Below are 27,790 nucleotides of genomic sequence, written 5' to 3'. Positions count from 1 at the left end.
GACAAATACAGCTGGGCTTAAAGCTGCAGCACTAATCTATCACCACAATATAAAAGGTCAGAATAAGGATTATACATAAAGCATCTTGAGATCAATACTGTCTGACCTCCCCACCCTGTCTGTGGCTCTCAGTCCCGAGCCCATTGATTCCTGCTGCAGACGGAAGTCTTTAACTCTTAAATGCTCCCACCCACAGTGCCTTTGGGCACGGACAACATAAGTCCTGTTATTCCTCAACTGACAACACAGTTTTTTAAATAATGAGCCTCTACTAAACAGTAGAGATGTCTAAAAGCAGACTTCAATCTTCAGTCTTTTTTGTTACACATCCCTTTGTGGATAAGAGTGTAAACACATTTTAAATATAATCACAACAAACAGTTTTAAATGAAAAAGAAGTTACCAAATAGTCATAAAAATAAACATGTAATCTGCAGTTTAGTTTTTGTAGAATGAGACTGTGGTGGGTTTTTTCACAAGAAGAAAAGTTTTTTTGGGTGATTGATCCTCTTTTTGTGGGTTTCTACAATCATTAACTTGTTTTTTTTATCTTACATACTTCAATCTAGACACACTCTAAGGTAGGAGTGATCAAAGTGAGGGATACCAATGTCAACAAATGTCATTGTGCTTAAGTCTGGCTTTGTTGAACCATGATTACCACTATTATCAGTATTACCCTGTTTTCTTACCTGTTTTTTAAACCCAGAGCTGGTTAGCTAGGACACACCAAGACTAATATGAAAACTAGCACTGTAAATAAAGGCTTACCTTTTTCCATGAGTGAAGGCATCATAGAAGTCAGGTCACTGAACTGTGATTCAAGAGATGAGAGCACATTAGTCAACAAAACAACAACTTTCAACATCATTTCCATCATCATCATTAAAGTGTTGTTTACAACCAGAGCAGAGCAGATATATATAAATATCTTCCTTCATACCTCTCCCATGACAGCAATAGGAGTTTCTCCGGTGGCCTGCGCCACACGGTGTTCCACCAGGTAAAACATGTACTCATCATAGAGCAGGCGAATCAGGTGAAAAGAGCCAAAACTAGCTGCACTGCGCAGGGTCAGGTCTCTGATCACCATGGAGCTACAGGAAGGAGAGAGAGAGAGAGAGAGAAACAAACAGATAATCCATAAAATGCTGTTTGCAGTGATTTTAAGGAAAGTGTCAACAGCCTAACTGTTCCCCCTTCGTACCTGTAGAAGGACCATTTGAGCAGGAACTGGCGTGCAGCTTTGGGGAAGCTGGGGCTGCCCTGGTGAGGCTTCAGGACCTGAGAGACCACATTGTCGAGCCAGGTAGCCCACTGGTCCAGAGAGCTCTGCTGTTGCAGGGTGACCTTAAAGTCCTGCTCCAGACGCTGAACCACACTCTCATCACACTGACACACCCATGATGCCTGCTCCTGGTAGACACAACAAACACACCCAACCGTATTCAGCACGAAACCAAAACACAGCGAGAGACGGAAAGCAGAGAGAGAGTCGACACGAGTCAACAGTCTGCACCATCTGACATTTTGACATGAAGCCTTGATGCTGAGTAAACAGGGAAGCTGTCAGACATGTTTACCTGGACGTTTGCAAAGTCCACCCGGTTGAGGTCAGAGAGCATCTGGTTGATCTGGGAGGTGTTCTGGAGGACGGCGCGGGCCGCCTGGGCCAGGTGGTTCAGACTGGTGTAACGTCTCAGTGTCTGGGCAAACGCACTGACCACCGCCACCTACACCACAGAGCCAGAGACAGAGAGTCATCCTAAAAGTTTATGTCACTCGAGGTTTTTATGTTTTATTATCATAACCAAATTATGTCAGACTTAAATGGGACCAGTTTTGGTTTCTACTAGGGTTCTCTGTGCTCAAGTTATTTATTTGTCATATGCACAACAATTACAGTGAAGCAGTGCTTGGCAATGAGTATCTTAGATCTTAGGCTCCCTCGAACAATCCTCATTTAATATGTATACAAATAAAAATCACAAGTACAAAAAGTTAAAGCTTCTGGCACTGATGAGTTTCCTGTGTAACTGGATTGAGCAACATTTCATACATGCACATCCACTCATATTTCAGGTAGAAATTAACGTGGTGAAAATAAGATGACATATCTTGCATCTACATAAACGATCTTTACTGCATAGATCGAATCAACAGAGGTGGCAGGGACTGTGCAGAGTAACACATGCCACAAATGGATCACAGACAGCTGCATGAGATGATCACAGGTGCGAAGAAATGTGACAGATTTAATGATCTGTCGCTGAGATTTCCCTATTACCTTGGTGCGAATAATCTCTTGAGGAAAACTGGTCATGGCGTTAGTCAGCCAGCCCTCCAGACTCTTGGCAAAGTTACGGATGGCCTGAGTGAGAGTGCCTGAAGAAACAGAACAGCCTGGATTACAAACTGACAAAACCCTTTATTACTTACAAAGTTTTATTAAACACCTAATCATTGCTGTTTAAACAGGAATTTAACGGCACAGCTGACACCTGAATATTTGACTTATTACCATGACATTAATAGAAATATGCCTGACAGTGGATACATATCTGTTTGCAGCACTACTCAAAAACTCCTTTAAAAGTACTTATGTGTTAAAGTAAGAAATAAGATATTGTCTCATGCTTAGGCCACCTTGTTACTTTTTATTTGTGCTAACTTAATAACTCAATAAAAGCCTTGGCTAATGTGTTAACACTGTTGGCTTGCACAAAAAAGGTGGGAGAACAGGCTGGATTATTGAGGGACTTGACTTCAATTAACTGTGTATAAAGCATTGTAAGTAGAGTAGTGAAAATGCAGCCAACTGCAATATAAAAGACTCAATTGGACTGTACTGTTGGGTGTGGTGTTAGTGTATTATTGAGGATGCAAAGAGAATCCTGGGACTTGGACTGTGCTGGATTAGTATTACTTCATCAGTGTGTATTCAGAGGTTTTGGGACCACAGACAACATGCACAAATGTCTCCAAACAGAGTATCCTGTTAAAGATAATCTTATTAAGATCTTAATGAATTAAAATATCAATAGTACTGACTGGGAACAGGACGCAGCACATCAGGGATAAGGATCTCTACCAGAGCCTGGTACAGGATGTGGTCACAGCTCCTCATCCATAGTCTGACTGGTTCGTATTTACACAGAGCCACCAGCTTCTCTCTGGGGATCACACCCTCCAGATCATCATCACTGCACACAGACAGGAGGAAAAAATGAAACTCAATAAAAAGGTTCAAGTTGTTGACTTGGTATACTATTAAAACAGAAGACTTGATTTAGCTGAGACATGTAAAATTAAGTAACAGTTTTCTTTTTAACAGTGAAATTCCTGTATATGTGATCTGACCTGTTGGGAATGGTGGTATTTCCATCACTAGATGGCGGTGTTGAATACCAAAAAGTCTGCCAGAGTTTCTCAATGTAGTGGAACTGGAGGTTCATCACCACATCCAAAGTAGCCTGCAGGAGAGCAGCGAGGGAGGGAGGGAGGGAGGGGGTAAAAGAATGAGGGGGAGGGAGAAGAGAGGGAGGAAGGGGGGGACAAAACATACAGAGCTGAACCATGGCAACCAGACACACAACAAAGTTTCTACAGGCAGGCAAGCAGCCTCTCGCTCACTCCAGGCCCTCCTGGTTAGACAATGAGCCAGCTCAAACACAACTCCCTGCACATTAATCATCAGGAGGATCCTAAAGGCCACGTTCAGGCTTCATCTGGAGGGGTTTTTTTTAGTTGATTTCACTCACTTATTTTTTTTCAACTTGGTTTCCTTTATCAGGCAGATTAGTCACATAGATTTATGTGTGCATTTGCCTCCTTTTAGTGACGAGGCGCTGACCCGAACTAACCCATGTGATTTCCTCTTTCCTGTTCATATGTATGAGGCTCTTAGAAAGTAGAGTATACTGCACACAAGTGAACACTGAGTGCAAAGGAAGCGGTGGCTAGCTGGTGATCTAAAATGATAAACTACAGCTTGAGTGTGAGTCAGAAAAAGCAGTAACCAGGTTCTAAAAAGAGTTAACAGATAAACTCTAAACCCCAACACACATATATCAAAGTAAGACATAAAAACCAGCGCTGTAGAAGTTGCTGAGGACATTCACAGGAGCAAACGTCAGCCTGACTCCACATGAAACAGAGGTCAAACTCTCTTGTTTCTGAGCTCAAACAGTTCAGTATATCTCTACGTTGAGCGTCAGTTGAGTACGAGCGTATGATTCACGCCGTGCCCAAAGATTCTCTTCTTTCTCTATCTGGCAGGACATGCACTTGCCGCTGGATCTTGTTACACAGCAGTGTAGGCTTCAATCACATGATATGTTTTTGCTTCCTCTCCAGCCGTTGCCATGGCAACCTTGTTTACGGTTGCCCCAAGCAACAGGTCAAACACAGAACTCCTAAACAAAAGGAGAATTCCCCATCCCCTCTAAACAAGAATGTTTTGCCTCCGCAGTTTTGCGCCACGCAGGAAAAACAACTTGCCTTCAAGAAAAGAAAAAAAAAGTGTGGAGGAGAAATACCACATGTTCACATGCACGGTCATACACACACAGACGAGTGGCAGGCAGCAGAGATCCACAAATCTTAACCCCTCACATCTGTGCACACACACAACAACTACTGTGGTTTATGGTGTGATTTATTACCCTTGAAGTTTTATTAAACACCTAATCATTTGTGTTTAAACATTAATTTAATAGCATGGCTGATACCTGAATATTTGGCTGTTACCATGACATTTATAAATACATGCCTGACAGTGGATACAAGTCCATTTACAGCCCTGCTCACAAACTCCTTAAACTACATGAAGGTAAAATAAGAAATAAGATTTTTTTTTTTTTAATTCTTGAGCCAACTTGTTATTTTTATTTGTGCTGTAACTTTAAATGATATTTATAAAAAGTCTTGGCTAATGTGTTAACAGGTCACTGTTGGCTCAGAAAAAAAAGGAGAAAAAGTAAAATGCATAAACATTAAACAGACAGAGGCAATGAGAGCTGTGAGAGTGACAGAAATGCGCTGGCAGACAAAGACAGGAGCCCATGTGCCTGTCCACAGACAAGGCGGCACAAAGGCCCAAGGGGAGACCACCACAAAGACACCAAGATGTCCACCCAGCGCGCTGAAAGGTTAATTGGCATGTCTTGAAAGCTGCACAGAGATGAAAAGACGGCTGGAACAAAAGGAGCGTGGTGAGGCTGGACAAGGGGAGGGCAGGGATAATATGATAAAGCCAGAGCTTCGCTGCTTTAATCACAGCCTCTTTCCTGCCTGTAAAGCCCCCAAATTTTAATGTTCAATATTATTTCTACTCTTTTCACTGCCAATCCGTTTCATCCCGGAGAGTTATTCTTCTGCCTACTCGAATTCATTGTCCAACCAAGAGACTATGAATTATGCCCTGCAACCAGTGAAATGTCATTACGCAATATGCCATTTCTTCATAGCTATTTCATCATACATTTTCCTAAATACAGTTCCTCATAAACGCTCAAAGCCAGACACCTGTTGACTGCTGTAGTTTGCTGTATTTTTTTGCCTCTTTTTTTAAGGATATGTATCAGCCCTTATCAAACCAAGTCACCACGATAAGGCCAAGATTATTCTAGATTTTGCAGGTTGTCAAGAAATCCCTTGAAAAGTCCAAATCAACATTGTTTTGGTCTATTGCTAATAAAAAGTATTAACTAATTCAAAGTCAATCTTAAAAAAAATGGGTCACATCACAAATATGGTTAGTTGTGTGTTTTTTTTTTATAAAAAGGTTCAGTATTTTTTTAAACAGCTAAGAACTGTTTTAACCAAATGATACTCAAACAAGGAGTAAATTGTGTATTTTTAGAGGACCATTTTCAGCAATGGATTTATACATGTTGGTGCTCTATTTACAGCAGCGGGACAATGTCTGTGGGATCGACTTGGAATAAACAACAGTGCCAGTGATCAATAAAGAAGCATGTTACACTTGAGACAATCAAACTTCAGTTAGCTCCCTCTGAAGCCACATATGCAGTAGTACTCCCAAAGACCTGTAAACAGACTTTCATGTGTAAAATTAGAGAAGGTCCCCTTTAAAGCTGTTCCATTTATATAGACGTCAACATGGCCTCGGTTACAAACATATTCATAGAGCTCTACCTCGCAGTGGTCTCTGTAGAGTGTCTGCAGCTTCTTGATATCATTCATGTTGATACGCTCAGGCAGAGGCTGGGTGCCCAAGTCAGGGTTGGGAAATTGAGGCAAGGTGTGGGACGTATCTGCATAAAGTAAAAAAGCAGACAGGTGTCACTCATTTCACTCACCCTGACACACACAGACAGACTCATGGATCCTGGAGACTGAAATCACATGAAAGTTGTACGGCCAGATCATCTAGTGTCAACAAAGAAACACATATCCTATAATTTTCTCAACAAACAAGATGTTTGACAGTTAATTTTACCACTCTGACAGTTATTGCATGTGTTTATAATTAATGTTTGAGTAAAGCCAACATGTGGGCGGTAGCTGTGCCACATATGATTTCACAGGCACTGATTTAATTAAAAGGTAAAAAGTTTGTAACTTTATCAAAGATGGAATCAGAAAATGATCAGAAGAAAAAAAGAAGTAGTGAGACTTTAAAACACTTCTCTAATCTTAAGTGTCAATCATTTGTAGACAACTAGTTGTCGTGGCAACCACCTAGCTCCTGTCCTTACCTATGTACTGCTGGTGGTGTTGACTCTGAGCAGCCACGGACTGCTCTGGAGTGCTGTTACAGTGCTGAGAGCTCCCACACAGGCTGTCAGACATACCGTCCACCTTCTGCAGAGGTTTGAACCTACACACACATTACGAGACATGGCAGGTATGTTAGCTGGTTTTTAAAGGAATAAGAAGGCAGGAATATGAAAGAATGTGCCATTGAGGGCTATGTAGGTTTTCATTCCAATGAAAACCCACACAATCAACTCCCACATAAGCACATCTTCAACCAAAGTCTGAATTAGTGAATAACCAGGGGTGTGTTTAAAAGGAAAATAGCATTCGCAAACAGTTGTTTCGAGTTACTAAAATGATTCTTCCCATCAGTGCAAAATGTTTGCCTCAGCTTGGTAGGTGTGTCATGGGTGAAAACCAATACATTCATAGTGAAAACACAATGCAGAAGTGACCTATATACATACAAACTACAGAGAACACTGAAGAGTAACTTAAACCCGGGGCTAAAAAGCATTTTTTTCCACTGTCCTCTCTGATTCAAAGTTTCAAGTCTCTTTCACCTCTGAGACATTGTGTGGTCAGAAGTGTGCTTTGTTGATCCTGTAGCCACAGCCAACAGTGATGTCATGATGTACTGACACATCTTGGAGTACACTTCTACATCACTGCAGCAAGGTGAGAGACATCAAGGAGGTCAGCAAAAACAAGATTTTGACTTGACAACTATACATACTATTTATTTATCATAAATCCCTCTCTAACATCTGTTTTATTTTGCTGTGTAAACATGAACAATTTTGTCCTTCATACAACTGTATCTATTCAAGTTTTTCACTAGAAACAAAATTTTACAAGTTAACATTCTAGCCTCCTAGCTGTTAATTCCGGCCACAGTTAACTAGCTCTCCTGCCGATTTTAACACAGATTTGCTGTTCACAGTGTCACTTTATCAGGGAAAATGCGTCAATAATGAGTTTACTGCATCCCTTCATCCCTATGGCATCCCGGGGAAGATCTCTGTTCATCCCAAACACTTTGTCTATTGTCCCTGGGAAGCCGTTAGTTTTGAACGGCTCTTTTTAGCCTGTGCACAATTAATGTGACACAACAGAAAAACATAAGCCACTGCCAGTGGTGAATGTCCTCTTGTTTGCCAATATGCCGCTGGCAGTCAAAAAGGCGAATATCAGAAGATGCTGATGTTTGGCTGATAAGTCGGTGCATCCCTAATCAAAAGTTAAATTTTAAATTTAAATTTAACTTGTGATCTTAATTCAAGAAACACTTAAGAACAAACTGTTGCCATCTGACAAAATAAAAAACAAAATGGCATAGGATGTGACAAACAATGTGACAAGCCGCAGAACAAAGCAAAGGAAAAGTTAAAAATAGCAGACAGGGAGAGAGTGCTGACCTCTGTTTCTGGTGGACAGGCTGCTGCCTCATGGCCATGTACTGGGTATCTTCCTGCAGCCGGTTCAGCGGTGAGTCTGGCTTCACCCGGATGCCATAGTAATGATACTTAGAGTTGCCTCTGGTAGATTCATGAGAGAAAAGCCAGAAACCAGTGAGGAGGAGAAGACTTGCCATCACTGTAATCACTATCATTACCCTCTTCCATCAGCAAGTCTCCAATGCCTATAAGCATCATCAAACTCGTCACATCTATAATGATTACATGATTACAGTTATCAGAATCGTCGGCATCGGCAACAACCCTTTCCTGTTTGTACCTGGTGCCGAGGCGGCGGGTCCTCAGGCCCATGAAAACAGAGCGGATGAGCTTGCCGAAGGAGGCTGCGTTGACCGGATCCAGCTTTTGTTCCTGACAGTGCCGTAAGTAATGGTTATACAGAGAGCACCGGGGCAGGCTCACTCCCTCCGCTGTCTCATAGTTGTCCAGCAGCCACTGCAGCTGAAAACACACAGAAGAAGACACAGTCACACAATGAGTAAGCACCAGAGAATGAACTCTTCTCTGTGATAGTCATCTGGCCAGAAATGAAGAGGAGCAGTGCATCTTATTATCACATCAAAAGACAAGATAACACACACACACACACACACACACACACACACACACACACACACACACACACTCCTACACACGCATATTGCATGATGACCTGTTTTAAGAGGTTAAAAACTGATGAGACCATTGCTCTCCGGCTGTGGCTACCCTTAGGCCTTCATATTCTTGACTGATGCAGTACGTGACTACAGCATAAAGCATGGCTGATTGAGTGAACACTCAAACATCTGAAGTGCTATTTATTCTATCGGACATGTCTCCAAGAATGTTATTATTAAGGAGGACAAAGTGATAGCTCTGTCTGGTACAGCATATTCATAAAGAATTTGCATAAAAAGCTCAAATTATAAAATTGCAAATCAGATTTAAAGCAGATACCTCAGACATTATTCATACAAATGATGTGGAGATTGTGAGATCACAGCTGAGGTTAAGAGTTGGAATGTAGGGAATGAATCTAAACCACAAATTTCCCATGTGAGTAAAAGTCTGGATAGAAATACTACATAAATCTTATTTCAATTTCATTATACGTTTGAGTGACAGCCTCTCAACACAGAGGAAAGGTAATACTGCAGTAAGCTTTTGTGACACTGAGCGCATGTCTTGGTGCACTTAGAAGTGAAATAAACAGAAACCAATCAATTTAAGTCCATGCAGAGTATTAAGAAATATATTCAAGATGCATTATTAAGCAAAAGTGATAGCCAATGCAAGTTCAGATCAAGGATGAAAGCTAATTCAGACAATTACGCATGTCAGTGGGACAGTGCAGAGAATGTAAAGCTAGCAGTAGGTAGTATGTTTAACTTTGCAGAACACAATTCGAACACACTGCCTAAATGCTAAGGGCTTTTGTTGTTGTTGTTGTTGTTGTTTTTAATTTTCTCTCATGTCCTTTTCAAAGAAAGTTCCTGGTTGACTTACATGGCTGTTGAGCAGGCTGCTTTTGTGACTTGCAATTCCTTCAGACTTTTGGAGGTTTTCAATCGCCATTTCAAGCTAAAGAAAGAAGCATGCAAAAAAAAAAAAGAAGAAAAAGTGGACACAGAGAAAGGAGGAGGCAGGAGAGTGAGAGAGATAGAAGAAGGGGACAGAAATAAGCAGGGGTATATGAAGAAAAACACACACACACACAAAAAAAAAACAGATAAAGGAAATAAGACTGTTAGCGAGCAGCCAGATCTCTGCATTTCCATTAAAATCAGTCAGTGTTGTAGCCAAATCCATTATTGGCTCACAAAAGCATGCAAATCAAGGGACTCATTGGGTTAAGCTGCTCAGTGAAGGTTTGTGGTCAGACACTCTAATGTATGCAAATAGGAACCACAAACAGGGGCACAGGTCACGTCAAGTTTGAGAACAATAGGTCAACAAGGCCTGACCCAACCCCGCTCCATCCCTAAAATTTATCAAACAATGTAACTTAGAAATAATATTTGAAAAACTAAAAATCACAGAGAGTGAGTTGTAACTACAACAGAAGCAAGAGTGTCATGGCATTAAATACACTAGCATATTATTCTGTCTTTGGAAAACAAAAAATAATGGAGTCCAACTGGCGGGCAAAGTGAATGACAAAACCAGGGACATTCTGTTGAGCCGTAGAAGAAAATCAAGTCAAAAAAAGAAAAGATATGTGGTATTGCAGCCAAACTGGAGACACAGAAGAAAAGGAAAAAGAAGCAGGCAGCGTTCCAAGCCTTAAGAAGGCTCCAGAGGGCTCATGGCCAAATGGTAATGAGCCCCAGGGGTTGCTTTGTTTCGCAGGGCGCTCAAGTGCCTGTGAAAACCTCTGAAACAAGGCAGTGCTGAATTATTTAAGCCAGTGTCCCGATTCTACAGGCTCTCTGCCCTGTACTGCTCTGCTCTCTGTGTGTTACTGCAAAGCCAGGAGGCCCCAACTCAGGTTGCTGTAAACCCTGTGTGTCTCTCCCTGCCTTTCAGGCTTGTGCGGGAGCCTGGCCAGACTGAACACAGGCTCAGGTAGCGGTGATGACAGCTAGCACCAGCGTGCGTCTCACAACACCATATGTTAGTGGGGATCTCTGCTCAGTAAGCCATGTCGTACTAGGAGTTAGTACTAACAACTAATTTATGTACTTCAGAGAAAAGAAACTTGAATTTGGGCGCATAGCAGATGAGAAAAGACAAACAATCCCCAGAGTATATTTGGTCAGTTATTCAATCTTTTGTTTGGTGTAAACCTCTGAGTCACAGTTTGTTGTTTTACCGGCACATTTACCCATTCTATTGGAAAAAAGGTGCTTCACAGTACCACAGAAACATTGGTATGAGTGTTGCTCACCATAGCTGAGGAGGAGCGTGATGAGTGCGATATGTGGTTGCGGCTTCCTTCCATACTGCCTCCATGAATCAGGTAGGTGCTTCCGCTGGAGATGATGTGGCTGCTGCCCACATCCATAGCGATGCCCACCATGCCATGAGGGGGCACCCCACCACTGGCAGAGGAGACCACCGTGGTGACATGAGCTCCACTGGCCTGCGAGTCAAAGTAGGTTCCCCCACTGCTCTGCCCATACAACTGAGCCTCGGGGTTGTAGGAGTAGGCTGTTCGGCTGGGGGGAGATCATTGTCATGAGCTGTCGGTGATGTTTTTTTATGATGATGCTAAACAAAGTACACACAGGCTGATGGAGAGCATTTATACTCTTCTGATTTTCACTTCTTTGTGCAAGGGTACAGGATTACAGTACTGTTTATACACAGGATAATCAGGGTGTCTACAGGTATCAGACACTTTAATTTAAGATTTTTAAGGCCTTTCAAGATAATTTTTACCAAATTTAAGACTGATTTTTAGACAAGTATTTTTGGACATTTTTGGTAAGTATAGAGGTAAGCAGGGATGCAACTAACAATTAGTTAATTGTCGATTAATCTGTCAATTATTTTATTGTAGGTGGGTGTTATGTAGGAATATGGTTATTACAGTCAATTGGGTTAATCTACATTTTGCCAACAGGTAAATGTAAGTATAAAGTAAAAAGACAGTATTAGGTCCATTGGTAGGGTAAAAAATTTGTAACATCTGAAACTTTCACGCAGTAGAGTTTGACTCATTTTGAATAAAAGAAATTATGAGATGGATAAATGAAAATAATAAAATGTTTGTAGCGATTAAGACTTTTTTTAAGAATATTTAATAACTTTCAAGGCCTTATACTTATAAAAATCAAATTTAAGCCATTTTAAGACTTTTTAAGAGCCTGCAGACACCCTGATAATCTTGTTGACACAAACGGTAATATAACTGATGTCATGAAAATATTTGGCTATGCTGGAGTCAAATTAAACATCAAACCGTGTGAAAAAAATCACTTTGGCTTCAATTAGCTTTAATGGCATTTTAATTAGAGACACTTTAAAAGCACTTGAATTCTAAAATGATGAGAAAAGTGGTCTGGAATGTCTTACTTGTCATTATGCTTTTTAATCCACCACCTATTTATTCATAATTCAAGATTAATTTTGCATTTGGAGAGCAGCCAAATATTTTGGACAGTGCTGTGTCTGTTTAATTTGAAAAATAAAAACAGTTTTAAATTATTTTATTGACAAAGTGGCATTTTTAACTATGGCTGACATGTTTAACTCCCACAAACTAAACAAAATAGTTATCTTTTACTGTTATTACTATAATCTATTTCAACACAATCCGATGTTACACTGGGTTGAATTAAACTTTATTTCAAAGTGTACTTGAACTACACAAATAAAAACATGTATTGTTTTCCTTCATTATAATTGTGGAGTAATGTAACATTGCTTACATAGTTCCATTAGTGTAAACAGTCTCTCCACTTTCTCCTACATATTGGACCTGGGACGGGTAGACATGCTGAACCTGCTGCACCTACAGAGAGAAAACAGGAAATCAAAGCAGGAAAAGGGAAAATCTTTATTCAGGCCTCCGTAAGTGAGTCTCCAACTAAAACTGGAAGAGTAACTGACTCCTTTTAATCATGCAAGTACTGCGTAAAATTAAAACAGGCAGGCATGTGCAAACCTATTACAGACAGTATGTGAAGTGCAGTGAAAAAGTCTGTCTACCCCTTGGTTTTTGAAAAATTACTTGTGCGAAACAGAAGACAGATATCATTTAACATCAAAAGCACTGCCTACCTTTTTTAAACCTACCAATGTTAATTATGCATGTTTATCTAAATAAATATGTTATTGTGAACGTGGATCAGGGGATTTGGAACAATGCTGGATGGGAAAAAAAGTTGTTAAGTTGATGAAAATATACATTTTCCCTGAAATTTAAAACAGTGTTGGTGGAATCATACCTGAATTGATTCAAACTTAAACTGATAAAGACATACATGGGGGTTAAAAAAGACAAGGTTAAGTTGACAAACATCACAACTGATAAGGAATGATATACTGAAGGATAAACAGTGTGAAAAGCAGGTAATAAACTGTCTGTCTGCTATTAGCTCATCATTCTGGCATATGACATCACCCAGAAATATAAGGCTGGTACCTAAGATGAACTAATAGCAGAAAGTCAGGTCAACTCCTGGTTTTCATCGTTAGACGCAAAACAGCACACAGATTTTTTGTTGGGATTTGGTTCAAGCCTCCAAGAATCAACGGGCTTCGCAGCAATTATACCCTGGGACCCAGAGAAGACTTTATGCCATAAACACCATCAGAAAAGAAGCAGCTACAAAGCTAAGAAAAGTCTTCATCGTCACACACATTTAACTTACTCTTTTAATTTCGAAAAATTGGGGAAAATGGTTATTTAGAAGCTACCAAGAGTTGTAATAACAAGTTATTTTCATGTTATTCATGTACGCAGGCAGTGGGCCAGGCTCAGCCAGAGAAAGACACTTTCGCACAGGGGGCACAGGAAGCAGGAGAAACATTTTGGCACATGCTCTGAATGAGCAGTATGGCTGCCATGTTTGGGATCTTCATTCCGTGTACACAGACTTGTACTGGTTACTGTTTAACTTGTTAACTAAGGCCAAACCTACACTATTGACTGCTATAATTTAATTGCAATGTAAATTCTGACCAAAATGAGACATGAAAATTTGATCAAATATTTGTAAATGACACAAATAAGTCCTGGTGAAACAGGCTATATGCTCATCTCTTTGTTACGTTATTGGAAAAATAATAATAATACTTTTAAAAAAAAGAACAGTATAGGACTCAGGCTCAGTCACAAAAGTCAAAATAGGTTAATTAAGAAAAAAAAATGCCAAGGGGTGCACAAGTATTTTCACAGCACTGTAGAAGTATGTACAGCACTGTGTACCTGCTGAGGGACCTGTTGAACCCTGGGTACTGAAAGCTGCTGTACTTGTCCTCCCTTCTGAGCTGAGCCTGTAGCTTGAACCAGCACCCTCTGTGTGGATACAAGACATAACTCAATTACATAGGTATGCACGTACAATCACACATGTACAGACTTAATTGTAAACATATGACAGTCGACACAAGACGGGAAAACATTTCAACAAACCCTCCTCCTCAGGACTTTTTTATGATTTATGCTCGTACAACAGACAGAATACACAGTACACACTTCTCCGTGCCAGTCATATCCCTGAATGTCAATACAGGATGTGTTTAGTTCAGCACTGCATTTTCACAGTGTGCGCCTCTGACTGTGCGGTTTCTTTTCAGACACCATGCACAAGTACTACTATAGCAAGAAGCTCATTTGATTTCCAAGATAAGTAGTCGTCAATACCTAATGTTTGGAAAGATTTAGGATGGAACATAGAACCCTACCTGCTGGGAGGCTGGGACAGGCTGTACCACGGGGGCCTGAGCTGAAGATGATGTCCGCAGCGCTGCCACGCTGGTCGTGGTGTCTGACCCTCCCTCGGAGCTCTGCATGCTGGTTTGCATGGGAGACATGAAGAAGTGGAAAAAGACATGAGTGGGGGGGTGATTCAACACTAAACTGAAAAAATACTCTTACAGGTAATGCTGAAGCTTGAAAGAAAAGAATAAGAGTATTCCAAGCCTATACACATGGACAGCTATACTAAATAAATGTGCGTCCACTTCATCCTGGCTCTCTCTTGGAGCCACCAGGCCATTCATTGTGCCCCAGGGGGTTTCTGGCTTTACCAATCAAGCTGAGTCAGTGAAGCTCTCAGAGCCCCAGAGGCTGCCCACCTTTGGCCTTAATCACTGGGAAAATAAGCAGCCCAACAGTATTACACAGACACTCCTGGTCCTGCTGACAGATCAGACCCAGGTGGAAAAGTTACAGTACAGGAGTTCATGCTACCAACAGGACTGAAATGCTTCCTGAGGACCAAACACACTGCTACCATTCGGCTTTCCACTGGGTGACAATGTGCACAGCATAGCAAAGGGGAACTAAAAATGGAGTGACACAAAGGCTCTCTTTAAAAAAAGGACAGAGAGGGAAAGAGTGGGAGTAAGGCAGGGACAAGAGAAGAATGGAACTGCAAGGGGGAGTAAGTAGATAAAAAACAACTTCCCCACTCCCTTAAAAAAAAAATAGAAAAGAAAAAACGAAGGGGGGAAAAAGATGAAAATGGCAGTGGGGCTCCAGCCCCTGCCAGGGTCCTGATGATATCCAGTGATTGTTTCGAACGAGAGCCGTTCTCTGAGGGCTCCAATAATCCAGCTGATATGAGGAAATTCCTCAATGCTTTGTAAACGTTTGTCGGTTGCTATGGTGAGGAATCCATGACGACCACCCCCAACTCAACCCCCCTCCTCCCCTTCCCGTTCACTCCTCTATTTTCCCCCCCTTTATAAAGCTCTTGCACAGGAACTTTCGAGTGCGACTGCAAAGAGAAGAGGGGGTGGAGGATTAGAATAAGGGAGAGGGAGATACGGCACAGTTGGGGGGTGGGTTGAATTGATGAGGAGAAATCCAGGAGCAGCAGGAAAAGTCAGTAGGTAAATGAGAGAATGGTGTTCACCAGGAGCATTACAGCAAAGGACTGCAAGACAAAACCTGCTCTAGACATGCTGTGATTAGTCATAACACAAGACATGCACTACAAAGTTATTTTAAGTCAGAGAAAAGATCTGACAAACACTACTTAGGCTGCAGTAAGCGGGAGGCTGAGCTATTAGATACAAGCAACAGGTGCAGCCATTCTTGTTTTTTGCGTTCTTAAACACCAAACTAAACTTTCTGACGGGGCTGCATGATTAAAGCTATTAAACTTTTTCAGTTCTCTGCTTATGTAAGAATTGAGAAAACCTTCCTGCATCCGTTGCATCAAACCACGTGCTTTAAATTCATTCATGTATATCAAGGCTGTCTGTCTTTGTCATGTGACAAAATGAACTTAGACAGAAACAAATCTAACATGTGACTTAGAGAAGAGAAGAATAACACGGGCAAAATGAGTCAGAATCAAGTACACCACCCCGTCTCCTGTGATGGAGAGGAAGAGGAAATAAATGTAACCAAACCATAGTTCCAACCAAAATGTTGTGCTCACACCAAAATAGGAGTCACATCCTCTTTTGTGGAACATTTTCAGAGTTCAAGGCTGTGCTGATACAGGATAACACCACTCATTTATACAACCACCTAATTGTTGCCACTAAATACAACATGATGAAGCCATCATGGGCACAGCCACAAGATCTACCACCCATAACCAAAAGTTCCCAAAGGCAAAAGGAGATGGCTAGGGTAAATGTTTTACTAAAAAATGTTTTCTCTACAGCTCTGTACACAGAATCTTTAACTGGACAAAAAAATAGTGATTCTTATTTTATGCAGCAAACTATGCAGGACAGCTTTTGACAAGTTCAAGATTTTGTCCGAGGCTACATAAATGTTGTCTCACAGCAGAAGTGAATCTGGCACTTTCACTTTTTTTTTATATTGAGTGTTAATTATAGTATCGGTGCAAATATCACAGCTCTCTATGATAGGTGATCAAAATACAAAGTACTAGGACATACAAACTGGCAGTGAACATTACACTGTTGGTCTTAAAAGCTACATCAAGAACCAAAGAAATCAATCAGATTGGACCTTGAACCTCTCTGCATGCTATGCTGTTGGACCTCATTAAAGATTCACTACTTCAATTTTTTCAAGTGACCAACAGCACACAAATACACATAATTAATTTCCCTGCTAGCTGCAAAACTAAAATATTTAAAACTCAACTCTCAACAGTGTTAAGTTTTACACATCAGCAGTAACTTGGGGCGATATAAACCCCAAAAGCCCTTGACTCATTTCTTTTACAGAGAGTATGGGGAAAAAAGCAAGGTGTACCCAGGCAGGTAGCTCTTACGCTCGGGGAGGTGCTACAAAGTCCCTCTGGCAACTAAAAATTTATTTAAGAAGTCCTTCATCCCAAGTGCCATCAATAATTTTAACTCCACAAAGTGAGTGATGAGAGCCATGGGCACTGTCATAAACTGTTTTTAATGTGTAATATGACCTTGTCTTTGTGAGCCAAAGACAGATTTCCACCCTGGTGGGAAAAAAGAAATACCCTATTCTAATGTATTTCAGGTTTGGGGTTCTATTGGATGCTTTATCAAAATCCTAGAGTGTACCTTTAAGATAGAAAAACAACAGATTTGGGTGTGCCACCACTGGCATTTTCCATGCGTGGAGATTTTGCCACAGGCAAAGGCACTGCACTGCCTTCATGACTAACAGACTGAGTGGAGGAGGCCTATGTTGAAATTCCTGATATGTGTCAATCTTCAGACACACATGGTCTTAAGCACCATATCCAGTCTACCCTGAGCAGCCCTCTGAGTCCAACTTCAATGTATTTGTTAGCACAGGGCACAATTACCACTTATATGTGAAGCCTCTTATATTCCATTAAAATTCTTCTTCACACTGCTTTCTTGTATGTTATTAAAGTACCAAAAGACCATTATCAGACTGATGCTAACAAGGAGGGGGACATTTTAAAAGTTGCTGCATTGCTCAAGCATCTTTCTGAAGCAAGGAATTTGTCTACGGAGTGTCACTTGAGTTATAAATAAACCTGTAACAATCCCATCATTTATCTTCAGACTTGTCATTTTCACCAAAGGAAGTAACACAAGCCTGAGGGTTTATTTATGCCATTAGGGAGTGGGTGGCATGGCAAGATGGTGGGGAATCAGGAAAGAGAGCACTGACCTGCATGTTTTTATCCATTAAAGCTCAATTAAAGCACTGGCTTTAATAGATATGGTGAAGTGTACCAAATCACTGACTTGAAGGGGGAGAGAGGAGCCTTTCTGCTCAGGGAAGGTTAAAAGCCACACAAATTCCCCACCAGCAGCTCTGAAAGGCACAAAGGTAGGACACAGCAGGAGACGTAGCACACTGCTACAAAACTGCTACTCTGGATGGGCTGCTGTCTAGGGCCAAACCTTTCTGCTTTAAACGCAGAGACAACTTCACACACACAAGTCCGTTTTCATGTCTGGCCTGTGAGCCTGGTTTCATTCAGGCAAATCCCAGATGAGCACTTAACAACATTACAACAACAGCCCCTCCTTTCAAGAGTTACCTGAGTTTTAAAAGCTAAACGGAAACAGGAAAAGACACATTTCAAAGAACCCAAAAGCCTAACAAAAGCTCATTAATGCCATAGTCTACAGTGCTAACAGTGCAAACTAGATTTAAACATATGTCACTGACAGATCTAACTTAAACAGGGCTCAATCAGAGAAAAACACATACAGATGTTCAATTAAAAGCAGGAGCCCACAGTCTTGGCTCATGTTTGCACTGGCCCACATTGTTTGCAGAGCAACAACGGTTGCTAGTGGCAACATCGTCCACTCCCGTTTCCAGGAGCCTGTTGCTATGCAACCAACAGAATACTTCCCAAACCAAACAATGCCATCCCCCCACCTGATCCCTCTATCTCACGCTAAGTAGAAACTTACAACAATAAATACTATGTAAGCTATTAATTTCAGACACCAGGGGACACGGAGGTAGACTTATTCCTGTGTTGCAGTTAAATAAAAATGTACAGACTTTATGCTGGTTTAGACTTGATTGAAGAGGACAGGATGAAGTGCTCTGTTTTTATAACTACTTCATGCTCAAAAGAAGGAGGAATGTTTAAGTCATCACGGAGACAACAGTTTATTCTTCAAGGTTGCTTTACACTCATGCCACCCAAACAAAAAAAAAAAAAAACACTTCTAAAAGCAAGTCAGATCTATCCAAAGTTCCTCAGGCAGAGGAGATAGCAAAACAGCTTGAGCAAAGCAATACTTTTCCCAACCCTGGGTAAGATAAAACAAAAGCCACTTGTTGCTTTTAAAGGGATATGTATGGGGGACATTTGTACAGCACTTTACATATATATGTATCTCTTTGTCACACCTTTTTGTGCAAAGAGGAGCAACAGGTCTCTGATGAAGCTTCAACATGTGCTTCCTAATTTCAGAATTATGTTTTTTATTGCATGACAAATTCACCGTGTTTTTTTTTTCTTTGATTTAATTTAAAAAACCTATAAGATCACAGAGGCACACGTGCTCACACAAAGAGCGAATTAAGATATGATAAGAGATTTCCACAACAGAGGCTGTTCTTCAAGCCTGTCTCATTAATTCATGGCTAATCCAATCAAAGCAGCTCTTGGGGTCTGCAGATGGCAGAGTTTAAGGGGGAGAGAGAGTGGGAGAGAGAGCAGAAATAGGAGGCACAGACTACTGCCTCTGATCCAAGCGCCCCCCCCTCCCCTCTCCAGCTCACCTCCCCACTTCTGGTCATCAGCACAACCTGTCCACTCCGTCACCATGTGCGCTGCAGGCCTGACAGCCACAGAGAGAAAGATCAAACCGTTGCCATGGAGATTGTGTGTTCGTCCATGCTCTACACTAGCAACTTCCTCCCCCAACGCCCTACCTCTCCTAACCCTTTCCAGATTTCCACTGCCCCCCCACCTCCACCCACCCCCAGCCCTCATCCTTAACATTCAAAATCTCAAGATGAAGAGTGAGAATTTGAAACTGAACATTTTGTGAAGTTAAACTGGAAAACATAACAAATGCGAGCTGGAAAGGAGTGGGGGAGATGGTCACAACTGGAAATGTAATCAGGCTATACTCATACGTGTGGGCGTCTCTCTCTTTCACTGGGATTTATCCAGTGTGATCCAAGGCTGCCATATTGATGACACAAAGGAGGGAACTTCACTTGAGTCACCTGGAAGCAGTGCTTCAGGAGATGATTGAGACTAGGGTTGCAGCAATATACTGGTTTTAAGGTATACCCTGATATAAAAGTTGACGGTTATTAAACGGTGTACATTTGCTTATCTACTATATTGAAAAAAAGGAATGCAACGGGATAGAGTCTCTGCTTTATTTTAGTTATTTTTGCATTTACATCCATTAACAAAATGGTTTAAAGTTTCAATTATAGTAATAAAACATTTGTTCTACCAAAAATAACCATTCCTTCATTCATTTAATTCCTTTAAGGTTCATTGATAATATTGTAAATTCCGCAATACTGTGATACTATGAAACCACAATATTTTCTGAGACAGTTATTGTACTGTGAAAATCTCGTACCATTGCAACCCTAGTTGAGACCTAAGAGAAACTGGAAAATGCTAACATTTACAGCTCCAGTTCTTGTATATCTGTTTAGGTCTTAATTTTCCAAAATGTGCCGCATACCCAAAACCCCATTACGACCATGTTACATTTTTTCTGATCCTTCAAATCACTTCAGGGCCTTTACATTAGTATCTGCACATCACTGCTAAATTTAAATTTCAACAGGCACAGCCAGATCCGAAGTACATAGTATGGGCCCAACTTAAAGTTACTACATCACTGAACATATTAACAGAACCAGAGAGAACTCACAGAGCACATACCTTGGCCAGATAAACTAGTATTTCATGAGAAGAAAGAAAACATATTTGAAAATACACTTGTGATGTTGAAATTTCTGATTTTTTTTTTATGGTGCATCCACAAGGATCCAACATCTAATCATTTATACCTTGGGCCACAGCCAAGTGTTTCACCTAATTTTATGAAATGTGTTAACAAGTTAATGAGATTTTCTGTTAACTATCATTCAAAAGAAAAGACTGCAAATATAACCTCCTCGCCGCAGGTAACGTTGCGGTCTATTTGATTGCATTAAATCAAAACCAGTCACCAAACCTGACATCTTGGAACAGATAAGTATCCTAACACTTAAGCCTAGCCCAGACTTGCATTCTTTTCTGTGGAAGTACAGCGATACTCACTCCAAACACAAAATGGTCACACCAACATTCTTTCAATCTGCTTTCACTTGCTCTTTTTTTAACAGGTGTGTTTCCAACCTGTGGAGTTTTCTTTCATGGGGAAACACATCTGCAAAGATGACCTCAGATGCTGGCAGTGCGCAGCTTGACCAATGAACTTGAGATAAGCATTTTGTTGCACTGGAGGAGTCTGCCTTTCTGGCAAGCATTCACTCCACACAGATATGACTGAAAATCATCATGCTGTATGTACAGTATGCTTTCACAGGCACTACTTGACACCAACAATGAGTCATCAGTTAATGCTTGAAATCTGAGACAGATCCAAGTGTCTGTTGTTCATGCAGTAAATATTGCGCCATGCTGAATACTTGCCCTCAGATTTAAGCATTTAATAATTCTTCAGCACAATAAAACCCTGTAAAAGACATGACACTAAAATATAATTAACGTGTGGCTGATTCTGCATTTGATAGGTCATTCCACAACAGTGGGCACAAGTAGTGGGGTCACTACCAATCACAAGAGTCAAGTTTGCAAACAAGTTTTTTGTAGTAATACTGCTTTAGTAACCCACAGCTGCAACACTTAGGTGCTATTTAATGCCATTAATACAGTGCTGTCTTAATGGTGATTGGTGATTCAACATAGAGCAATGTTAATACAGCAATAAAACTCATATTTTTGAATCATTTAATCAAACTAGCATGTAACCCTAAATTAACTGTGATCAACCATTCATAGAGAAACTTAACAAGGTCTGCATTCTAAACCATCTTTTCTACAGCCAGCAGCCAGATCCACTGACATGCTTAATACTAGTAGCATTCACACCCTAATGGCAAATCCTATTCAGTCTCATTTCCAGAACATTAACCATAAGATTACCTAAGGATCTAACAAGTGTTCCTGCATAGCAATTTACATCAAGATGGCAATGATAGATCATACAGTAAGTGGTGGTGACAGGATTCAGTTGACGGCCTGTCTATTGGTCTGCATACTTATGCTCTTTAAATCCAGATATTTCTTATCTAGTTGCTTATTTATTTCTAGAGCTGCAATGATTAATCAATTGTCAACTTCGAAATTAATCTGCCACTAAATTAACAGTTGATTACTCTGTTTGAGTACATTTTTAAGAAAGAAAAAGTCAAAATGCTGTGATTCCAGCTTCTTAAATGTGAGGATTTTGTGGTTCGTTTCCTCTTTGGGTTGTGGACAAAACATCTACGGACAGCATCTTCAGCTTTGGGAAACAATGATGGACATATTTCACCATTTTCTGACATTTCAAAGACCAAACAATTAATCGATTAATTGATAAAATAATCAAATGATGAATTGGTTTGGTAATTATTGGTTTGCCTTGCATTTTGTTGACAGGTTTTTCTTTTTTATCGAAAATAATCCATAGGTTTGACTACTTTGTCAGTGGCAACACTTCACTGCCAGGCCTACAACCCTGACTACACTTTGCAACACTCTTCCTCTTCAGTCAGGTGACACAGATGCTGTTAACTCTTACATGAAAACAATTAGCATAGAATGCTGCTTTTAAATTGAAAATTGCAACTTTAACATTTCCTCTCCTTTGAGGTCAGTGCGTGGAAAGAGATGGTTCACAAAGATCGGGAATGGGATCTGAAAGCTGCACTACACAAGGACATCCGCTATTACAGCGAAACCAGGTTGTTTCCACCTGTGACAATGGCATCCTCTGCACCAACTCTCCTAATTAAAGAGCTTCTGAAAAGCAATGCTCAAGCCCCAGCTAATTCAATCTAAAAAATATTGTCTGGGTCTACTCCTTTCCAAATCTGATCAAATCTCACTCTGCTAAAATGCCTAGTCTTGGTTCTAGTAATTATTCTGTTGTTGGTTTACACTGACAGAAGTTCTTTTTTAAACCAAATAAACATCTCTTAACAAACTAGCATAAAACTCTACAAAAGAAAGGAAAAGTGGGGAGAGGATGGGGGGCTGCTACTATCCCTGCCTGAAATAGAGAGGGAGGGGGGTCAGCCATTGTAATGCAAATGTCATTGCCTTGTCTGCTGTTGTGGCAGGAAATTTAATTAGCAGTTGTGTAGCTACGATATAAACAGGTGGAATGTTAAGAATGCTCGATGACACACAGACAGACAGAAGAGACAGACTGAAAAACATTTCATTTCACAACAAGTTTCAACTTGTTGCCACTGTGCGCGGGCCAATCAGTGGCAACATTTTTTTGGTATATGACAAGATTTGTTTCTTAGTATCCTAGCAGCGTAAGCCTTCAATGATTTCCAAAATCTCTCTAGCTGGAAGACGGGATGTGAGAGTCACAAGGACACTTAAACCATTTTCCTTTCAACAGATTCTTATAAAACGGTAACAGCACATCACTTGAAATGAAAAGCCCTTCACAAGTAAATGAATTATGAAGATTATGAAACTGTAACATTTCATATGAACAAATAGCACTATTAATTTCCACTTAACAAGCCCCACAAGGCATTCTCCTCTCACTTCTTCAGCTTTGCTCTGTGATTTTCTGACATGCCTTTGACTAGAATTATGGGATAACCCATTAAATCTGTGTTAATATCAGAAAATGAAAAGTGCAAAAGACAGGCAGTTCAGTTAGCACAGCAGGAGGTAAATGCAGTATTATCAACTGTAAACAGCAGCGACAAAACTGATGGCAGTGACTAGGTCTGTGTCTATATCTGTAGCAGGCCATTGGATTGAGAACTTCTCCCCAGGGCAACAGTAGGCCTCATCAAGATAAGCTAAATACAGCATGAGCAAACACACATACACAAGCACATCCACACAGCACACACACTCTCACACCACATACACACATGCAGAACATGTGACCAAAAGCTGTGTCAGGTCACCCGCTGCCCAAGAGACCACTGCAGCTGTCCTATTGATAGCTGAACTGTACTACACAAATGGGTCCATTAAACACTCAAAATGGCACACGAGTAATGGTGGACACTGCTAGACACACTTATACGAGCAACTGCACAGATAGCTTAAAAGAGGGCTAGAAGAGAAAGGGTTAGGCCTAAAGAAGCAACATCTCTGTGAATCATAGGCCAGTGAGGCTTTAGTTTCTGAAATGGACCTAAGTACAACCACAATCACATGTTCCAAGTGAAACTCAGGGTACAGTCAGACTACAAGTGCTCTACAACTGAAGAAACAAAAAAACTGACATTCTCATTGATAATTTCATGCACAAGCTAGTGAAAAATGTCAACATAACTGTCCAACCATCAGCTGCTTTCCACTTTAAGTCTCCTCTCTGAGCACCATTTCTTTCTGACCTGCCTCTGCAAGCCAAAGCTATTCACTCTTACCACAAAGGGAGAGATGAAAATAACCTGATTAAAAACACTGACTTTTAAAAGAATAACATTTCGCCCCCTGGCCCACTCCATCCCTTTTCTTTCCATGACTTGGGTGTATTTGTATATCAAGTTGCCATGTAAACATAACAGTGTCACGCTCAAATTGGGGGGTGGGGTTGGTGGGGGTTACACAGAGTTTCAGCGCTGTCATCTCTTTATTTTCTTTGTAGCTGCGGTGAGTTGTCTGACCAATCAAAGTTAGGGTTCTTTCTAACAAGCAGAGTCTTCTCCTAATGCACATTCAATTCATCCCTAAAATATTCAGACCAAAAGGGAGGAAGCTTCATAAAAATATAATGCAGAGATATTAATTATGATTAATATAACCATACTCAAACCTGTGTTTTGACCCCTTCATCACATAAAAGGAAACAGATATTGGGCTGCATTGATAATACATGTCTTTAAATGAATCATTCAGTTCTTCATTTACAAGAGGAATACTTTATGTAAATACACATTGGCAGTTTATGACTCAATTCAGTGAGCAGAGTAGGTTTTAATTAGAGAAATTTTCACGCTCAAAGGTTCTTCCTTGTTTGCTTCAATAGCAAACAACATTACAAATGACCGAGCACCTGACGGCTGTCTCTGAAAAGATAGTTCATAAGAATTAATGTACCTCTGGGGACAAAAAGAGACAGAATCCCAAAAGGAGAAAAAAGGTATGCAAAGTGATGGAAACCAGCCACAGCCACACTATAAAGCCAGTGAAAATGGGGGGGTTAAGATCATTAGGGGGTCTACATTTCCTTGGTTTCTCATTATTACCATAGCACAGATTGATACCTGCCTTCAGCTCTGAAGAGAGGTCAAACAGCAACCCTAATGAGAACTGCCATTTAAACAATGAAGCAGTGCCACTGCTAACAACTTGGCTATTAGCAAACAATTTGCCTATGGGTCTGCTCAACGGGTAAAGCATCAATAAATCTGGAAAGATTATAGAAGGAGCTGAATGAATTGTGAGTGAATGAAAGAAAGTATATAAATCTGGGTCCAATTCACTGAGCTTAATATATAGTTTACAAGTGTGTCTTAATTGGTGCATAGTTTTAAAAAGCACATTGAAAACTACACTTTAAATACTCAAGACTGTAAAAACAAGACAGAGCAGTATAACAGAACCATCATAGCACCACCTAGCTGTAACATACCCAGTTATTCAAGACATTTCAGAAATATTAAAAACACCCAAACTTTGTGAAGTACCAACTTTGTTTCCTTAAGAAAACAAACGTTGTATAATCTGATTGACGGACACGAGCTCATCTTGATAGTTTACCATATCTCTCCTGAGATAGAGACCAGTGGAAGCACCAGGTTTGGTAACGTTTTAACGGTGAGTGTCGCAACGTCGCCGGCAGAAGTTCACATATTCGTACTCGACAACGTTATGTTTTTAACCCCTATTACGACAAAATTAGCGAGTCCAAATCACGTAAAAGGAGCTGGCAAACTCTGTGTCAAAATGAAAGTTGTCCTCCTGCTGAGTTCAGTTTGCTCGCGGTGGACGTTAGTTGCAGTTTGAGCACCAGCACCGACGTTGCTAACGCTAGCTAGCCACATTTCCACCTGCTTGAAAACGGTTGTTGAGAAAGACACACCGAGAATGAAGTTGGTCAGTGTTGTGACAAACAAGACAGAACTGCCGTTAACAACGCGACAAACGGTTGAACTCACAAGTGGACTCGCGCTCATCGCTGCTGGTTGGCTGGGTTAGCATTAGCTGTAGCTTCACTGGTAGCCTTACCACCCATCCTACTGAGACTGAGCTGGAAGTGCGTTCACAGCTCGACACACACACTGCACAACGTAGCAACAAGTGTAAAGTGATACTCAATCAAGTTGGAGTAACGTTGCCGCGGTGTATAACGTTCAAGCTAAGTGTAGCCAAATAAGTAGCAGAGGTGAAACATATTTTTCCAGGTGCAAAAATCTGTTGCCAGCAATAGGTGAACGACATTTAAATGAGGAGTGAAAAGCCGTTCTCAACTTGTGGCCGTTGCCACAAAGAAGGGAAAGTTATGTTGTGGAAAATAACCAAGACTGCTAGCAACGCACTCAACCCCGGAGCATTTGTCTCCACAGTTACATGAATTCAGCATCTAAATTCTATTAAGATAATAGTCACCTTTGCCTTGAGAAAAGTTCTGCCCTGGCTCTGCTCTCTTTCCCCTCTCTCCCACTCGCTCGGTGACTTCCAGATGCTGCTGCTGCTGTTGCTGAGTGTTGCGCCCGTTGGTAAGTAACTGTCTCCACGGCTACAGTCACTATGGCGCGACGGGGTCTCGAGGCAACTGTTGCTACCCTCGAATGGCTACGTCAGGGCCCTCACTATACAAGGGAGGGGCCAAAAGGGACAAGAGTCCCGCCCAGATAAATAAAAGCTGTGAATTTAAATCTAACCACTAGAAGGTGCTCTTAGCTAGGGAACTGGTGAAAGTGCATCATTCAGAGAATTTAGTTTATTCATAAATTATGCTTATTATTTAAAGCAGGGGTGTCAAACTCATTTTAGTTCATGGGCCACATACAGCCCAATCTGATCTCAAGTAAGTGGCATAATAGCCTGTAAATATATAATAATAAAAACACCCCCAAATGCCTCACTTTCTTTTAGTGTAAGGGACTGTTCGTTGTTTATGAGGAGAAAGGGGGTAATGCATAAAGGGGATGGCGTGTGATAATTTTTTAAGCACTGGGGAGGGTGGGTTTTTTGGCTTAGGGAGGGCCATACAAATTTAAATGGTTCTATCTTGTACTTATTTTTACCACAGATTTTTAAACACAACATGCCTGCAGGTTTAGAGGGCATGTTTTCTTTAAAAAACACCAGTTTTGCACCATTTTTCATAGCCAGAAACTGTAAAAACAAAAATTATTGTTGGATTTTCAAGTTTCTGACAAACCTTGGACGCATCATGTGTAATGAACACTTCTGTCAGCAAAAAACATCTGAGTTTAAAATCATCATATTTCATCAAAATCACTTTATTCTAAGTCTCATTTAAAATCTGGCCAAAAATAAACTGTTTGCACGTGTTAACCAGCATGCACAACAAGAGTGGAAAAACTGAGGCTTTTTGCAGCTCTAGGATTTCATCTTCAACTTTTAACTTTCAAACATCAAAATCTAATAACTAATTTATGGTGAAGGGAGCGTCATGCGTTTTACACTAGTAAAAGAAAAAAAAATGGAAGTCACACCCCAATCACCCCCTCCTCTGATACATAAAGAACAGTCCCTAAAGAAATACAAGTACTTTCTGGAAAGACTATCCATGTACAAAACAGTCTGAGATGTCTTAAGGAAAATATGTGCAATTTCAACAGTATGTTTTTTTCCCACATTCAGTCAGTCTGCTACTCACCGCCATTA

The 27,790-nt window shown here is 40.7% G+C and overlaps 2 protein-coding genes across 6 annotated transcripts in view; one reads left to right on the top strand and one right to left on the bottom strand.

Annotated features, from left to right (window-relative positions):
* fcho1 (FCH and mu domain containing endocytic adaptor 1) overlaps positions 1-1,344 on the top strand; it is an 88,276-nt gene extending 86,932 nt beyond the window's left edge. Inside the window, exon 28 of the transcript XR_004501469.2 lies at positions 1,214-1,344. The gene's annotated coding sequence lies outside the window, so the exon portion shown is untranslated. The remainder of the gene's footprint in view (positions 1-1,213) is intronic.
* The window catches only part of rfx2 (regulatory factor X, 2 (influences HLA class II expression)), a 28,933-nt gene extending 2,231 nt beyond the window's left edge, over positions 1-26,702 (bottom strand). The window contains exons 1-17 of one of the 5 annotated variants that reach the window (XM_033622847.2): positions 26,543-26,702; positions 14,535-14,643; positions 14,056-14,145; positions 12,554-12,636; positions 11,068-11,338; positions 9,687-9,761; positions 8,461-8,642; positions 8,142-8,261; positions 6,723-6,844; positions 6,160-6,278; positions 3,361-3,473; positions 3,052-3,203; positions 2,288-2,385; positions 1,584-1,733; positions 1,208-1,416; positions 944-1,097; positions 772-814 (exon numbers count right to left, since the gene is read on the bottom strand). In XM_033622847.2, coding sequence (XP_033478738.1) covers positions 772-814; positions 944-1,097; positions 1,208-1,416; positions 1,584-1,733; positions 2,288-2,385; positions 3,052-3,203; positions 3,361-3,473; positions 6,160-6,278; positions 6,723-6,844; positions 8,142-8,261; positions 8,461-8,642; positions 9,687-9,761; positions 11,068-11,338; positions 12,554-12,636; positions 14,056-14,145; positions 14,535-14,642 — 2,089 coding nt within the window. In that variant the 5' untranslated portion in view covers position 14,643; positions 26,543-26,702. Of the gene's footprint in view, positions 1-771; positions 815-943; positions 1,098-1,207; positions 1,417-1,583; positions 1,734-2,287; positions 2,386-3,051; positions 3,204-3,360; positions 3,474-6,159; positions 6,279-6,722; positions 6,845-8,141; positions 8,262-8,460; positions 8,643-9,686; positions 9,762-11,067; positions 11,339-12,553; positions 12,637-14,055; positions 14,146-14,534; positions 14,644-26,091; positions 26,230-26,542 lie in introns of those variants that run through there. The other 4 variants (XM_033622848.2, XM_033622849.2, XM_033622850.2 and 1 more) reach the window with 4 other exon arrangements.
* Positions 26,703-27,790: the final 1,088 nt, after the last annotated feature.

This window comes from Epinephelus lanceolatus, chromosome 6 (assembly GCF_041903045.1).
Source record: "Epinephelus lanceolatus isolate andai-2023 chromosome 6, ASM4190304v1, whole genome shotgun sequence".
Taxonomy (NCBI): domain Eukaryota; kingdom Metazoa; phylum Chordata; class Actinopteri; order Perciformes; family Serranidae; genus Epinephelus; species Epinephelus lanceolatus.
This window is presented reverse-complemented; position numbering and strand designations above follow the sequence as displayed.